At 44.4% G+C, this 17,277-nt stretch overlaps 1 protein-coding gene across 4 annotated transcripts in view; it reads left to right on the forward strand.

Moving 5' to 3' along the window:
- Positions 1-520: 520 nt before the first annotated feature.
- DUS1L (dihydrouridine synthase 1 like) overlaps positions 521-17,277 on the forward strand; it is a 33,868-nt gene continuing 17,111 nt past the window's right edge. Inside the window, exons 1-7 of one of the 4 annotated variants that reach the window (XM_054047798.1) lie at positions 521-605; positions 2,729-2,975; positions 6,390-6,498; positions 7,647-7,697; positions 8,780-8,892; positions 13,512-13,594; positions 13,864-13,967. In XM_054047798.1, coding sequence (XP_053903773.1) covers positions 2,739-2,975; positions 6,390-6,498; positions 7,647-7,697; positions 8,780-8,892; positions 13,512-13,594; positions 13,864-13,967 — 697 coding nt within the window. In that variant the 5' untranslated portion in view covers positions 521-605; positions 2,729-2,738. Of the gene's footprint in view, positions 606-657; positions 767-855; positions 970-2,415; positions 2,471-2,728; positions 2,976-6,389; positions 6,499-7,646; positions 7,698-8,779; positions 8,893-13,511; positions 13,595-13,863; positions 13,968-17,277 lie in introns of those variants that run through there. The other 3 variants (XM_054047801.1, XM_054047799.1, XM_054047800.1) reach the window with 3 other exon arrangements.

The raw sequence follows: 17,277 nt of genomic DNA on the forward strand, positions 1-17,277 counted from the left end.
CCTAGCTAGTTACCTACTCATCTGGCCCTCATCCCACACTATTCGCCCGCCAGTAGCATTCGTGGAGGTGAGCCTCGCACGCCCTGCTGGGGTAGGAAGGCAGCGGCCCCATTTCAGAGGGGGACTGAAGTACAGGGTAGACCTGTCTAAAGTCACACAGGGATGGGTGTTGCAAAGCCAAGCCCTGCAGCCGGTCTCCCCATCCCATCCCTCCCAGATACATAACCACCAGCCCACCACCCCAGGGCGCGTGAGGCAAGGACCACGGCTTCCTGCCGCCCACAGCCTGTGCGAGGCAGACAGACGCCCCCCACTCATGGGGTGCCTGGGGGGAGGAACCCGCATCCCCTCTCCTCGGGAGGCGGGGCAGGGCCCCCCTTCTCTTCTCGGGGGGGCCCCATTTCAAGGCTCCACTCGTCTCCCCTGGCGGCCCCTTCGGGCAGCGCCGCGGTTCCGGGGGGGGCTGTGCGATGTAGCACCGGGGAGCCGGTCGGAGCGGGATGGCGGAGGCACCGTCCGGCCGCCTCAGCGCCCAGCCAGGGGCCGCGCCTCCCCCTCCCGGCCCGCAGGCGGCGGCTCCAGCCTCCGAGCGGCTCGGCGAGCAGGTACTGTGGGGGGCGGGATAGGCGCCTGCGACCGGCCTGAAGCCCTGTGCGGGCCCGGCAGGCACCGCCCCATCCCCTGTGCGCGGCCCCGCTGGCTTCCCGGCCGGATGTGCTGAGCCCGCCTCGGCATTGACAGGCGCGTCCGGCTGGGCGGGGAGCAGGTAGGCCCGCCCCATGCCCGGGGAGCGGGGGGCCGAGGCCGGGGCGGGGTATGACCGGGGGGCCGGGCTGCTACGGGATAGCGAAGACGGGAATTCACAGCCCGGGAGCTGCTGGGGGGGCTGGGGCTCAGTCCCGGACCTGTGCCCAGGCGGCTCCCCCGCTCCGTGGCAGTGCACAGCCGAGCTGCCCTACCACGCTGGAGGTACCACAGTTCTTCTAGGAAGCACTAAATGCCTTAAGAGCTGCCTGCTCGAGAGACTCCCTCACGGTGACGTGCTGCTGCCACGGGGGTCGGTGGAGGCACTCCGGCTGGCACTCAGGGCAGGACATTTTCCATGAGCTATCCCAGATTTTCTGATTCACGTCCCCCCACCCCTTGGGCCGAAATCACCTGAATCTGTTGGCCTTCATGGGCACGCCCCACAACCTATCATTTTTGGAGGGTTTGGGGGAGGGAAGACTGAAGGGCAGGATGTTGAGGATAAGGATCTTGACTTAAAACCAGAAAAAATACAACTTTAAGAGAGCCTGCTGTTTTATTTATTTAATGGATCTGAAAGGTGCTTACAGCTTTAGTGCTTTTTATGTTTATGCAAATAAAATAGTAAAACACTAACTACTATCAACAATTTAGTCCTTTGAATGTGGGTTCTGCCAGAGGATTCCAAACCATTTATGATCTATTCTTTGCTGTTGTGACAGTCTGTTTTCTACCTCACAAGAAAATCAAATATGAAAAATAATAACCTCAAATCCCTCCTTCTGTTAATTTTAATGTTGCTGAGTTGAAGCTCTCTCTACTTTAAAAGGTTTCTTTAATAGAAATTAAAGAAGTGTCTAACCCACACCAAATTTAAAGGATCAAAGCAGTTTTCTTTAGCACTCATTTTTCTTTAACCATGGCTCACCTGATCCTGCTTTTACAGTTTTATTCCTAAGAGACAATTAACTCACCTACCACATCTCTCACTCTGGTATCAACACAGTTATAACATCACTGCAAACAAGTTTTATTCCTGTGATTTCAGCTTCACTCTCATATGCTGTCACAGGACTTTTCAGAACTTTCTTATTCTAAGCTCCTGGCTGGAGTCTTCTCCTGCTAGTCACATTTGGCCCTGGGGCAGGATAGTCATAGACTTTTCACCTCAAATTCACTTACTCCTATGCTCCTCTGCAGTTTGACTTTTTAAAGCTGCTGCCACCACCACAGCATTTCTTATCTACCTGAAAGGCAAGGCAGAAGTCTTTATATGGGTAATGCACTTTTAGGTAGAATACCACCAAGCTGAAGTACAGTGAAATCCAGGTAGATTTACCAAGTACCAGAGATCTGGCTTGATTTAAGTAGTTCAGGAATTTGCTGCCTCCTAGAACCTGAGTAGAGCTCTTTAGAACTTTCTCTCATGACCAATAGTCTGAAATTGGAAGTGGGCAGGTGGTGAGGGTTTTGTGTTTTTTGTTGGGGGGAGGGGGGAGAGAGAGAAGGAGAATCTTGTGGGTGTTGTTTGTATAGTAGTTATCACAACCAAGACTGAACGAGCCCTCTGTGCACTTCGTGGTGGACACCTTAGAAATACTATAGAAAAGTACAGCAGGGGACAGGCTTCTCTTTGCACACTTCACCTGACACTAGAAATATTTGTTACTGTTTATTTAGGAAAAGATTGTCAGATTCTTGTCAAGTATCAGGGGGTAGCCGTGTTAGTCTGTATCTACAAAAACAACAAGGAGTCTGGTGGCACCTTAAAGACTAACAGATTTATTTGGGCATAAGCTTTCGTGAGTAAAAACCTCACTTCTTCGGATCCGAAGAAGTGAGGTTTTTACTCACAAAAGCTTATGCCCAAATAAATCTGTTAGTCTTTAAGGTGCCACCAGACTTCAGATTCTTGTGTCTTTACTCATGATTAATTGCACTTTGAAAAAAATAATTTCTGTATTTCCCTCTTTCCTTTTAGTCTGGGTAAGATGCCAAAGCTCCAGGGGTTTGAGTTCTGGAGAGAGACATTGAGAGGTGCTCGCTATGTAGTTGCTCCTATGGTGGATCAGAGTGAACTAGCTTGGAGACTATTGAGCCGTCACCATGGAGCCCAGTTGTGTTACACACCCATGCTGCATGCTCAGGTCTTTGTCAGAGATGCCAATTACCGCAAAGAGAATTTATACTGTGATGTGTGCCCTGAGGATCGGCCACTCATTGTGCAGGTAAAGTCATTAAAAGGAATTTTAATTTTACAGTTTAAGCTCTGTAGAGCTAGTCCCTGTCTTAATGTATGTTCTTATGGCATATTTTGGGAGTTACCATAATATAAATAACTTGGAGAGTATGTTGCTCCAGAATACTTATTTATAGCCCTTTACTTGAAGTGCTGTACAAACATTAACTCATGCCATATACCTGAAATTATTACTGATCTTATCTGTAAGAAGAATTCTCACCCCTAGAGTCTTGCCTATTCCATGAAGAGATAGTAATGGAGGACACCCCAAGAAAGAACTTTCAGGGTATAAACAGAGCAGTGTATTCTTGAGAGAAGTAAACAAGTAAGAGCAGGGAAAAGGTATACAGAACCTTCTGAAATGAGTGAATCTGGGATTTGTTTGATGACTGTCAGCTTAGGTCTTATTTAAAGTTTCCTTATTAACTTTAGAATTAAAATTGGATGTTTAAAATTTAACTTTCCCTTGTAGCAGCAGTGATACACCTTCCCCATTAAGGTATGCTGAGTTTCCTCCTTGGCTGGACAAGTAATTTGGTGTCCCGAGGTCTAGCCCAGTAGTTCCTAATTTTGATTCATCCTTATTTAAAAAAAAACAAAAAACTCATGTATGAAATACCACTTTTGTGTGTGCATCTGGTTTGGGCTTTCCTATAGTAAAAAACTCAAGGAATCCTAAAACATTAGATTACAACATCCTTTTAAAGCATCTCAGGTTTTTAAGATAGTGAATCAAAAGTCAGCAGCAATTATTTGCCTTTGTTACTCAAGTTACAAGAAACAAGTGTCATAAGTGACATCTTGATATATTTTGGTCTGTTGCTGAACTAAGTCAATGGCTTGAATTTGACTTACCTAACTTGAAGTTGAAGTTCCTCCTAATCCTTATTTGGAGAATTGTTGAACATGAACCAAAGTTCACTTTGCTTGCCTTTTTACAAAATTTAAATAAAGAAAAATACAAAGTATTGAGTAGCACTGAATACTAAAAAAGTACTATGATGAGACGGGTGTGCTTGCTTCACACAACACAGTTGCTTTATGTCAGATGAGAGGTTGGTTTGCTTTAGTCATAGGTCCAGTTCTGCCCTGAGGTTCATCCTGTACTAGCTATTAATGGCAATCAGGGCAGAAAAGCCAGTCTCGCAGAGATATGTAGTGCTGAAAGGCATCAGAAGTTTCAAAGTTCATTCCTATAGAAGGATAAACGCCTCTCTACTGCTCAACCAAAAGCTGCCTGACCGCACTTTGTTAAATTTGAGAGTCCAGCATCATGTGACCATTCCATCAACTCCTCCTTTATTGACACACTATCTGGCATTATGTCTTCTATTGAAAATAGGTCCTCAAGCCTTACCTGGGCACTAGACAACTTCAGTTCCAATGTACTCTTGTTACAAAGCTTCAGGTTCCCAGTTCCCTCCAATTCAGGGAGCTCTACTAGTCCCCTTACAGCTTCTGGCCTCTCTGGAGAGTCTCTGCCCTGGTCCCTCCACTCAACTCCTTCCCCCTTGGCAAAGGGATCCTACAGCCCTCCTTGATGGGACTGTGTTGCAATTCAAGCAGGCTTCCCCAGCCCACCAATGTCCAGGTTCCAGCCCTGCTCCACAGGGTCTCCCTTGGTCCTTGAACTCACATTTTATTCCCTTGGTTCAGGTCCCCCACCCTTCTTCTTGGGGTTGTGATTCATATGGGCTTCCCCAGCCCACCAATCTCCTTTCTGGGTTCCATCCCAGGGATCCTCTGTTTCTGGGCTATCTGCCCCCACTCTTCTCCTGCAAGTTACCCAACAGCTGGGTTTTGTCATGTTAAGGAGGTACCTGATTAACACCTGGCCTCCTTCCCCAGCTAGTCTGATGCTCCCTTGCATAGCTGTTTCCTTAAAGGACTCATATGATGAACAGGGATTGACTGACTCCAGGTCCTACTACTCTTTAAAGGGCACAGACTGCCTTGTTACAGGATAACATCTCCAAAAAGGTCACATCAGTTTGGAAACCTCTGCTCTAGTGTTTGGGGTTTGTCTAGCTAAGTCATCAGTTTTCTCCTTTTTAGGGTATACAAGTTTTCTACATAGCCTCTTGTTGGGTCATAGCCAGTCATCTAGGCTCCATAATTATCACACCTTACTCCAGCTCATAGCTTCCTTCAGCCCCTTCTTAGGGCTCAGCAGTCCTTCTCCCCCTACCTCTACAGTAGAGGGATTTCTGACCCACCTCAGTAGGTGACACCACAGGGTGTAGCAAGTGCAATTCCCCAAGCCTTAGTGTCAAGACCTTAATAAGTGAAGCAGCCAAGTGCTTTGATCTCCATGATCACTGTGTCCCCAAAACTATTTCCTACTGAGCTAACTTGCCTGAGAGCTACAGCTATTCTTCTTCAACCCTTATTACTCCTATACCTTCCATCATACTACTTCTTTTGTCAGCTCACCCTCCTACTGACTGCAGGCTGCCTTTATATCTCCCAGCAGACCTGGTTCTCAATTGCATGCCCTGGGAGGTAAATCAGGCACAGGTGAGACTGAACCCAAACTACCATACAGAGCAATTTTACCCTTAACAGCCCCTGTTATGCTGTTTGTTTGGTTTTTATATTTTATTCATTTTGGACAATGAACCTTACTAGTCTGTTTTCAGTTTTAATCATCAAACCATTTTTGTCGTTAGCATTGGGCTTTGTAAAACCTGTTTAAAATGACTACATTTGGAGTCTAAACTATCTGACTGAGTCCCCATTAACAAAACAACACAAAATGAAAACACACTTGCTCTTGATGAATGGATATTTTGTATATGTTAAATACTAATTCAATCTGAGACTATGAACAATTAACCAGTAGCATATTGTATCTGTGCTCCACATTCTGCACTGGTTAACAGTCCACCTGTGGAAAGTAATGTTGATGATTGGTATCTACAAAATCCTGATTGGCTCAGGACCCAGTTACCTCAGAGACATCCTTTTTTCCTCTCTTCTGCTAACCACCTATGTATATCCAGAATGCTTCAATTGTTTATTTCAGGTAGCTATGGATAGTGAATCCTCTCCTTTGGAATCCATTCTCACCTGGCCTTGGCATATATAAAATGTGTTATAAAATGCATCACTTTGTCCAGGGTTTCTTTTGACTTTGGCTCTGGAATGCTAAGCTTTCTGAGTTTTGGTGGGAGCTTTTCTGGAGATGGGGGGAGTTATTTAAAGTTGTGGCTCTGCAGCAGTTGCATGTCAAGGATTATATATTCCTTTAATTTGAGAATCAGTCTCTGCCTCTACTCTAAGATCCATAAATCGTAGCCATACACTACAGCAATGAGGTCCTTTATAAGTGGTAGTAATATTTTGTCAGTACTTGAAATTGAGCCTTGCCTAACTTGTTACTTATGTACATCTTTCTCAGTTCTGTGCCAATGACCCTGAAGTGTTTGTCCAGGCTGCACTGTTGGCTCAGGATTATTGTGATGCCATAGACCTGAATTTGGGTTGCCCTCAGATGATTGCAAAGAGAGGTATGTGCAAATCTGAGCTCTGAATTAACAAAGCAATGACATGTTGCACGTCTAAACTTACCCTATGGCAGTGCAACATCCTGTGGACCAAATCCTGCCTTGATGTGCCTGGCAATTCTGTTGAAATCAGCAGAGTTACACCCATTTTAACCAGGATTGGGTTTGGTACCTTGTAAGTAACTGAAGCTAAAACTAGTTGCTTGAAGTGTAGTTCTACAAAGCACTGCTAGCCAGCTTTTGTGTGTAGAATATCCATCCAAAAAGTGTCATTTGACATGTTTAAAAGGGTTTAATAAAACCTTCCACCATCGGAAACTAGAAAATTTTGATTTTAATTATTCAGTAAAACTTCTTAAGACTTCCTTTAAAATAATCTCTTGCAGGCCAACATTTGGGATCTCCTGTGTCCCCAGTGCACATACAGAACTTATTCACATTAACTTCTAAGAAAATGAAAGAGTTGCAGGAGGGTTAAGGAGATTTCAGGGATATCTGTGGGGGAAAAGAAACAGATATCCGGAATTCTGGGCTAGGTCAGGGCATTTTAGCTGAGAAGAAAAGGGAGGAACCAAAAGTTTGCTAATCATCTTTTCCTCAGTTCAATTTCCTGAGCACAAGTTGTTTCTTAAGGGTTAAAAAATAATATGGAGATATACCTATCTCATAGAACTGGAAGGGACCCTGAAAGGTCATCAAGTCCAGCCCCCTGCCTTCACTAGCAGGACCAAGTACTGATTTTTGCCCTTGATCCCTAAGTGGTCCCCTCAAGAATTGAACTCACAACCCTGGGTTTAGCAAGCCAATTCTCAAACCACTGAGCTATCTCTCTCCCATACATTAGCATCTACAGACAATAGACCCTTCAGTTCTGCCAACCTTAAACCCACAGTGAATACCAGTTCTAAAACCCTGAAAATAGACTTTGAACTGTCACTACATTGGTCAGCCTTAAGGACAACTAGAGAGAGCAGGGTGTGGGGTTTCATTGTTTAACCTGTGAATCTGGGGTACCATGGGAAGCAGAATGATCTAGCACTTCCAATTTGAGCAGAAGAGTGGAAGTGTGTGTGTGTGTGTGTGTAACAGAACCCTTTAGGATCATAATTTTGTCTGTCTGTGCCAGCCCATAATGTGCAATTTTGTTACAGGTCATTATGGAGCATTCTTGCAAGAGGAATGGGCTCTTCTCCAGAAAATGAGTAAGTCCCCAAAAGGGACTTCGTTAACTGAGGTCTCACTTTGGGAGAGAGTGGGGTGGGGACATAATATAGAGGAAATTTAGTGGGTATTTTATTTTATTTTTTATTCTGGTAGCCCACACTGGCGCTGACCACACATACAAAAAAGACCCAGACTGTATTGGCTATCTTGAACAGGCCCTCTACTTAGCCATGATTAGTAGGGTGATAATTTCTCACAAGCATCATGGTAGAGGTGAGTCTTGAGAAAAGGATGGTGACTTTATAGGCCAGTTCAGAGGGGCATTCCATGCATGAGGGATAGCATGGAAAGAAACAGACATTTTTGGGAGAGGTAGACAAATGGAGATCAAGGCTGGTATTGTTGGTAGAGCAGAAGGAACAAGGGTTGACTTGATAAGAATAAAGAGTGAATAAGTAAGAAAAATGAGCTGTTCAGGGCCTCGAAAGTAAGGAAAATGAGGACTTAATATAGTGGAAAGGAAGGAGGAGGCGCAGTAAATTAATTTTCAGCATTTGATGCCTTTCCTATTGCAGTTCAGGTTTTGACTTCACTCTTTGCTGCCACTCCCCTAGTCTGTGTAGACCTACAGACAGTGCAGTATAAATAAGGCTATGATTTAGTCACAGGTATTTTTAGTAAAAGTCATGGACAGGTCACGGGCAACAAACAAAAAGTCATGGCCTGTGACCTGTCCATGACTTGCACTATATAAATGCCTGGGCATCTCCTGCGGCTGCTGCTCTGGGGTGAGGGGCAGCCCGGGATCCCACCGCTGCTGCTCCCAGACAGTTACTTGGGGCCACCCGAGCAGCAGCCAGAGCAGCTGGCCCTGGGGCTACCTCAGCTGCTCAGGTGGCCTTGAGGTCAACCGCACCAGTTGCTGCAGAAGTCCCAGAGGTCCCAGAAAGTTATGGAATCCGTGACCTCCGTGAAAGACTCACAGCCTTAAGTATAAACAATACAGTTGTCGCAGGAGTGCTGGCTCATTAGGCCATTCTGTAGCACAGATCTTGGGGAGTATAGACTCTCTTCAAAGCATTGTGCAATCCACTTACCTGTCTTTTCAATCCTTCCCCAGTTTTGCTTGCTCATGAGAAGCTCTCTGTTCCCATCACATGCAAAATCCGTGTTTTCCCAGAAACTGACAAGACAGTGAAGTATGCACAGTTGCTGGAGAAGGCTGGCTGCCAGGTAAGGAGGCAGCTGCTTTCAATACTATTGCATTAGACATAAATATCTTTATAAAGCACCTTCATTCAAAGATCTCTGTGTTTTGTGGAAACTGATAGGTTATATTAATTTGCAGATGGAGAAGATGACACAGAGAGTTGTGACTTATTCATTGTCATTCACAGCAGAGTCAGCAATAGAACCTGAGTCTCCTAACTTGGAGTGCCCTGCTCTAACCATTGCACCATGCTGCCTCCTGCACTGGGAGTGAGAATTCTAGTCTAGGCACAACGCTGTAGGAGGCAGCATGAAAGTGTGAAATCAATGTGTCTGAAGGGACACCTTGTAGCAAGTATCAGGGGGTAGCCGTGTTAGTCTGTATCTACAAAAGCAACAAGGAGTCTGGTGGCACCTTAAAGACTAACAGATTTATTTGGGCATAAGCTTTCGTGAGTAAAAACCTCACTTCTTCGGATGCATAGAGTGAAAGTTACAGATGCAGACATTATATACTGACACATGGAGAGCAGGGAGTTACTTCGCAAGTGGAGAACCAGTGTTGACAGGGCCAATTCAATCAGGGTGGATGTAGTCAACTCCCAGTAATAGATGAGGAGGTGTCAATTCCAGGAGAGGAAAAGCTGCTTCTGTAGTGAGCCAGCCACTCCCAGTCCCTATTCAAGCCCAGATTAATGGTGTTGAATTTGCAAATGAATTTTAGTTCTGCTGTTTCTCTTTGAAGTCTGTTTCTGAAGTTTTTTTGTTCAATGATAGTGACTTTTAAATCTGTAATAGAATGACCAGGGAGATTGAAGTGTTCACTTACTGGCTTGTGTATGTTACCATTCCTGATATCCGATTTGTGTCCATTTATTCTTTTGCGGAGGGACTGTCCGGTTTGGCCAATGTACAGGCAGAGGGGCATTGCTGGCACATGATGGCATATATGACATTAGTGGATGTGCAGGTGAATGAGCCCCTGATGGTGTGGCTGATGTGGTTGGGTCCTCTGATGCTGTTGCCAGAGTAGATATGGGGACAGAGTAGGCAACGAGGTTTGCTACAGGGATAGGTTCCTGGGTTGGTGTTTCTGTGGTGTGGTGTGTAGTTGAGTATTTGCTTCAGGTTGGGGGGTTGTCTGTAAGCGAGGACTGGCCTGCCTCCCAAGGTCTGTGAGAGTGAGGGATCATTTTCCAGGATAGGTTGTAGATCGTGGATAATGCGCTGGAGAGGTTTTAGCTGGGGGCTGTATGTGATGGCCAGTGGTGTTCTGTTATTGTCCTTGTTGGGCCTGTCCTGTAGTAGGTGATTTCTGGGTACCCGTCTTGCTCTGTCAATCTGTTTCCTCACTTCCCCAGGTGGGTATTGTAGTTTTACGAATGCTTGATAAAGATCTTGTAGGTGTTTGTCTCTGTCTGAGGGGCTGGAGCAAATTTGGTTGTATCTTAGGGCTTGGCTGTAGACAATGGATCGTGTGATGTGTCTTGGATGGAAGCTGGAGGCATGTAGGTATGTATAGCGGTCAGTAGGTTTCCGGTATAGGGTGGTGTTTATGTGACCATCACTTATTTGTACTGTAGTGTCCAGGAAGTGGATTTCCTGTGTGGACTGGTCCAGGCTGAGGTTGATGGTGGGGTGGAAATTGTTGAAGTCCAGGTGGAATTCTTCAAGGGCCTCCTTTCCATGGGTCCATATGATGAAGATGTCATCAATGTAGCGCAAGTAGAGGAGGGGCACTAGGGGACGAGAGCTGAGGAAGCGTTGTTCTAAGTCAGCCATAAAAATGTTGGCATACTGTGGGGCCATGTGGGTACCCATAGCAGTGCCACTGACTTGAAGGTATAAGTTGTCCCCAAATCTGAAGTGGTTGTGGGTGAGGACGAAGTCACAAAGCTCAGCCACCAGGCTTGCTGTGGCCTCATCAGGGATACTGTTCCTGACAGCTTGTAGTCCATCCTCATGTGGAATATTGGTATAAAGTGCTTCTACATCCATGGTGGCCAGGATGGTGTTTTCAGGAAGAACATCAATGCATTGTAGTTTCCTCAGGAAGTCGGTGGTGTCTCGAAGATAGCTGGGAGTGCTGGTAGCATAGGGTCTGAGGAGAGAGTCCAAATAGCCAGATAATCCTGCTGTCAGAGTGCCAATGCCTGAGATGATGGGCCGTCCAGGGTTTCCGGGTTTATGGATCTTGGGTAGCAGATAGAATACCCCTGGTCGGGGTTCTGGGGGTGTGTCCATGTAGATTTGTTCCCGTACTGTAGCTGGGAGTTTCTTGAGCAGATGGTGTAGTTTCTTTTGGTATTCCTCAGTGGGATCAGAGGATAGTGGCCTGTAGAATGTGGTCTTGGAGAGTTGCCTGGCAGCCTCCTGTTCATAATCTGACCTGTTCATTATGACTACAGCACCTCCTTTGTCAGCCCCTTTGATGATAATGTCAGAGTTGTTTCTGAGGCTGTGGATGGCATTGCGTTCTGTACGGCTGAGGTTATGGGACAAGTGATGTTGTTTGTCCACAATTTCAGCCTGTGCACGTCTGCGGAAACACTCTATGTAGAGGTCCAGTCTGTCATTTCGACCGTCAGGAGGAGTCCACGCAGAGCTCTTCTTCTTGTAGTGTTGGTAGGAGGGTTCCTGTGGGTCAGTGCACTGTTCAGTGGTGCGTTGAAAATATTCCTTGAGTCGGAGACGACGAAAGTAGGCTTCCAGATCACCGCAGAACTGTATCATGTTCGTGGGGATGATGGGACAGAAAGAGAGTCCCCGAGATAGGACAGACTCTTCTGCTGGGCTAAGTATGTGGTTGGAAAGATTGACAATGTTGTTAGATGAGTTGAGGGTACCATTGTTATAGCCCCCAGTGGCAGGTATTAGTTTAGATAGCTTACAGTCCTTTTTCCTCTGTAGAGAAGTGAAATGTGCATTGTAAATGGCTTGTCTCATTTTTGTAAAGTCCAGCCACGTGGAAGTTTGTGTAGAAGGCTGGTATAGTATGAGAGTCTCCAGTTCTGAGAGCTCATTCTTGATCTTCTCCTGTCTGCTGTACAGGATGCTGATCAGGTGGTTCCTCAGTTTCTTTGAGAGTGTGTGGCACAATCTCTCACCATACTCAGTGTAGTATGTTGATTGCAATGGATTTTTTACCTTCAGTCCTTTTGGTATGATGTCCATCTGTTTGCATTTGGAGAGGAAGATGATGTCTGTCTGTATCTGTGCAAGTTTTTTGTTGAGGTTGATGGATTTCCACTCCATACGGCTAAATTTAGTGCCTTGCATGGTGTCAAGTATCAGGGGGTAGCCGTGTTAGTCATCACATACAGCCCCCAGCTAAAACCTCTCCAGCGCATTATCCACGATCTACAACCTATCCTGGAAAATGATCCCTCACTCTCACAGACCTTGGGAGGCAGGCCAGTCCTCGCTTACAGACAACCCCCCAACCTGAAGCAAATACTCAACTACACACCACACCACAGAAACACCAACCCAGGAACCTATCCCTGTAGCAAACCTCGTTGCCTACTCTGTCCCCATATCTATTCTGGCAACAGCATCAGAGGACCCAACCACATCAGCCACACCATCAGGGGCTCATTCACCTGCACATCCACTAATGTCATATATGCCATCATGTGCCAGCAATGCCCCTCTGCCATGTACATTGGCCAAACCGGACAGTCCCTCCGCAAAAGAATAAATGGACACAAATCGGATATCAGGAATGGTAACATACACAAGCCAGTAAGTGAACACTTCAATCTCCCTGGTCATTCTATTACAGATTTAAAAGTCACTATCATTGAACAAAAAAACTTCAGAAACAGACTTCAAAGAGAAACAGCAGAACTAAAATTCATTTGCAAATTCAACACCATTAATCTGGGCTTGAATAGGGACTGGGAGTGGCTGGCTCACTACAGAAGCAGCTTTTCCTCTCCTGGAATTGACACCTCCTCATCTATTACTGGGAGTTGACTACATCCACCCTGATTGAATTGGCCCTGTCAACACTGGTTCTCCACTTGCGAAGTAACTCCCTGCTCTCCATGTGTCAGTATATAATGTCTGCATCTGTAACTTTCACTCTATGCATCCGAAGAAGTGAGGTTTTTACTCACGAAAGCTTATGCCCAAATAAATCTGTTAGTCTTTAAGGTGCCACCAGACTCCTTGTTGACCTTGTAGCAGACACAGCCAGTAACAAATGAGAAATGGGAGGATTTCCTGAGATTTAACTCCAATTAAATTGTACGAATTGGGAGGGACCATCAAAAACGAGATAATATAACAGATGGTGGCCTGGCCTTATGCCCAAAAGCAGCAGGTTTAGCTATGTTTGTTACTTGTTCCAAAGTGAATACCAAATCAGTAAGAGAGCTGAGGATACAGGAATGCTATAGAATCTCCCAGGAAATGTCTGTGCCTTGTTAAGGAGTGGAGAGTTCAGAGATGCCCATGTCCTTGCCACAGTATGTGAGCTGGTGGCATTTCTGGGTCCAGAGTCCGCACAGTGGTCGAGGTAACATTGGGAGTTCTGTGGCATCCCCGTACATGAGCAGAGGGGGAAATTTCCTGGTGTAGCTTTTTTTGTTTCTAATGATCCATGTACATTGAAAATTAAATGAAACTTTGCATCCTAGCTACTGACTGTCCATGGCCGCACTAAGGAACAGAAGGGACCTCTTGCTGGTGTGGCATCCTGGGAGCATATTAAGGCTGTGAGGTAAGTGCACCTGTCCAGATATCAACATGTGAGTGCATTGGTGTGCATAGTCCCCTTAACCCCATACCCAAGGGTTAGACAAGCTTCTGGCTAAACACATTCAGTTTCAGTGTAAGGTTTGGATCCAGAACGTGGTGCAGGGGGATCAAAGGGGAAACAGGGATTTGTGATAGCATTAGAAGTTTCTGATTCATTCAACACATTGTGAGCATGTTGGTTTCTGTTTTCTGATTCTTTGTTTTGTGTGATTGTTCTCTTCACTTGTGTAGGAAGGCTGTGAGCATCCCTGTGTTTGCAAATGGAAACATCCAATACCTCAGTGATGTGGAAGAGTGTATGCAGAAGACAGGAGTGCATGGTGTCATGAGTGCAGGTAAGGAGAATAAACTTTCTTCTGTAATAACTTTGTTTCTGAATTCCCTTGATGGATCCATGTTAGCCTAATCTATTAGAAACTAAAGCCAGACTCAAGTGTGGTTGGTTGAATGGCCTTGATTTAAAGAGGACTGCTCTTCATCTGCATCTCCCTCATACTGGCACCTCTTATTAAAACCAGGAATCGCTGTAATAATAGTTGCTGTACTGGACTTCAAATAGTATTGAGTGGATGATTCAAACTTTATTGAGTTTAATTGGTTAGCACAAGCTTTGCAGTGCTGTATTGCCCTAGAATAGTTCAGAGCCATTAGGGTGAAACCCTGACCCTGCAAGAGAGTGTTCCATGGTGAATTTTTCTGTTAATGTTCTGTAATCTGTCAGAGGATGTGAAATGCAAGTATCAGTAACTGTGTCCCATCAACTGTCTGACTATTGTTTCCCATGGCAACACATGGGTAAGTATTCTGTAATGTGAATTTAACAATCTGGCTCTTTAGGGCATCTTCTCCTAAGTACAGTGCCTTTTGCTTAAATTGTTCACTGATTAATCTGGTCAGAATTTGAGGAATCAAAAATAAAGTGGTTGCCATTTATACTGATCACTTTTAGACATAAGTTATTGAATGACTCTGTCAATAGTAATAGAAAATTGTCATAATTATGAACAAGAAAGAAGAGACGGGAGGCCAGAACAGATTCATATAAAAGATATTGTTCAGACACTGTTTTTAGCACTATAAGCAACACAACTGATCAAGCTGCAGTATGCACCTTCTTGATCCTATGAATAAGATCATATGCTTGTTTCAATCAAAGAGATAGGAATAGACTTGGATGAAATAAACAGAAGTCAGTAGTCCATAAATAGACTGAACTTTATCTTAGTGCTGAGCTTTGGCCTTTGGAGGGAGCGATCTGTCACCGTTCCTGAGGTAACTGCACTTCTGACCCCTTCGTGGCCTCCTTGAGGGCACCACACTTAAGTGTCAGGCTTTGAGCTGCCACCTTTCTTGGGATGGTTTCCCATGACTCTCACCCTCTTGACTGGGGAGTTAGGCTGCAGTTTCTTTGGCAATTCAGTGTGTTGACCTTCGCAGATCTGGTTTTAGTTCAACACCTACAGTCCTGTTCTCACAGAGGCAATGACAAAGTTAATCAGGAACGAACCAGCCTACATAAAGCAAAGTATTATTTATTCAGAACATACAGAGAAAATAACTTGAAAACAATAATTATCTCATATGGAGGTCTTAGCTTATCAAGCAGTCATCCATCTTCCACATGGAGACCCTGATAGGAACAAAGTACTTCAGGCCCTTTCTGCAGAGTCTGGCGCCCTTTGTCACAGTTTCATGTCAGGTCCTGGGTCAAATAGGTCCTTCCCTATGTCAGGCTGGTCACTTATACAGTTTTCATTTCTTTGTTTGATCTCTTGAACCAGGTAAAACTAATATATGCAATTTCCCCAGGAGGTGAGGCTTCTGCAGGCTTGTTACTTGCCTAGGTATGTGCATTAATTATCCTCCAGTGTTTTTGGTACCTCTGTTACATCCCCTTGGAGCCAGAATACATTTCCTAGTCCATCAACATATATATAACATTTATAAAGTTGATAATCTTTGCATCTTCCAAGTGTCCATTATATCTGTCACTCTGTCATCCGGACAAATCAGTATATAAAGGCTTTAATGTATGGTTTCCAGAGGGCTGAGGTGGGAAGTGTCAGAAGAGAAGACTTGTTCTGGGCCTTTCGTTTTTGTCTGTTGAGTGACTCTGTGGCTACTGGTTGGTGTTTGGCATTGTTACAAACAGAAGGTCTTTAGGGTATTGTTTAAGACGGGGCAGCATTAGGTTCCTTCACTATAATACTCATTGTCCTGCTGGCCTCTTACTTCTTACCTGAATGCTTGCTTCCTCCTTTAGAAAGAGCAGCCCGTTCCAAATACTTGGCACTGTCTGTTGGATTATCTTATGACTTCCATTAAAGCAGCATGATTTAAAAGAGGGTAAAATTTTCAAAAGCATCTAAATGACCTAGATGCCTAAGTCCAATTTTCAAAAGTGATTTGGGCACTTAGACCCAGAACCTCATAGGTATTTACGTACTGAACTGCCATTGAAGTCTGGGCCTTTGGAGCCTAAGTCAGTGGTACTTAGGCTTCTAAGTGCCTAACTCACTTTTGAAAATGGGACTTTGGGCTTGTCTACAGGGAAGGAAGCCCAGAATAGCTAGTACAGAATAGCTGTTCCCCACGTGGACACTCTGCTGCTGGACTGAACAGTGCCTTTTTGCAGTGGTTTAACCAAAACTCCAAAAAGGCATTCTTCGCACAGAATAAGAGTAGTCACGTGGGAAGCTAGTGCAAAATAGCTAGTGGTTTTAAATTCCCACCCTAGCTATTTTACACTAACATCCCCATGATTTACCATGTAGACAAGCCCAGAGGTGCTTTCGAAAATTGTACTCGAGTTCCAATCCTGGCTCTGTCATTGACTCCTTATTTGAGAATGGGCAAGTCACTTATCTTCTCTGCTTCAGTTTCCCCTTGAGTACCAGTGGGATAATGATACTTACCTCATGTTGGCTTGTAAGGATTGATTAGTTACAATGTTTTATATTTTCAAAGTGCTTTACAAACGTTAAAAGTACCCTATTACTATTGGTACATCTACAACCAACAAAGGCTTTCCTCTGAGACAGCACCACTTAGATGTGTGAGGTGAAGGGTTATTTACTGATCGGGGGGATAAAATTAATGATTTTATTTAAATTGATTTTAAAATTTAAATTAGATTTTGTTTTTTACATGTTGCTAGTTCTTACTTCCCATTTTATTGTCTTAAATTGCTAAAGTGAATGTTTTATACTTGTTTCTTTAGCTTCCTAATTATTAGTAGAATTTCAGATTTTACATTTTTTTTCTGCTAAGAAGTTCAACCCTTAAGAGTGTTCATTTATGCTGAAAAAGACAAGTCTGTGACCTTATTAACTTACTTACTCTGAGGAAAAACAAACTGAAACACAAAAAATTAAGAAACAGATAATCCATTCTATATTTGCAACAAGCACAACCTTCTGATACCTATTGAACTTCCACAAGTCAAGACAGCTGAAATGCTTTGACCACACCAAACTCCTCCTAAGTCACTTAAGTACTTCTGAAAATCGCACCCGTAAGTGCCGAACTATGGGTTTAGAAGCTGAATTTTAGCCGCTTAGTTTGAAAATTTTGGCTAGATGTGTAAAAACGTTTTCAGTAACTTTTTGTTAATGTTTGAGTCTAAGTAACTTATTGTTAATACTG

This window comes from Malaclemys terrapin, chromosome 13, assembly GCF_027887155.1.
Source record: "Malaclemys terrapin pileata isolate rMalTer1 chromosome 13, rMalTer1.hap1, whole genome shotgun sequence".
NCBI classification, from domain to species: Eukaryota; Metazoa; Chordata; order Testudines; family Emydidae; genus Malaclemys; species Malaclemys terrapin.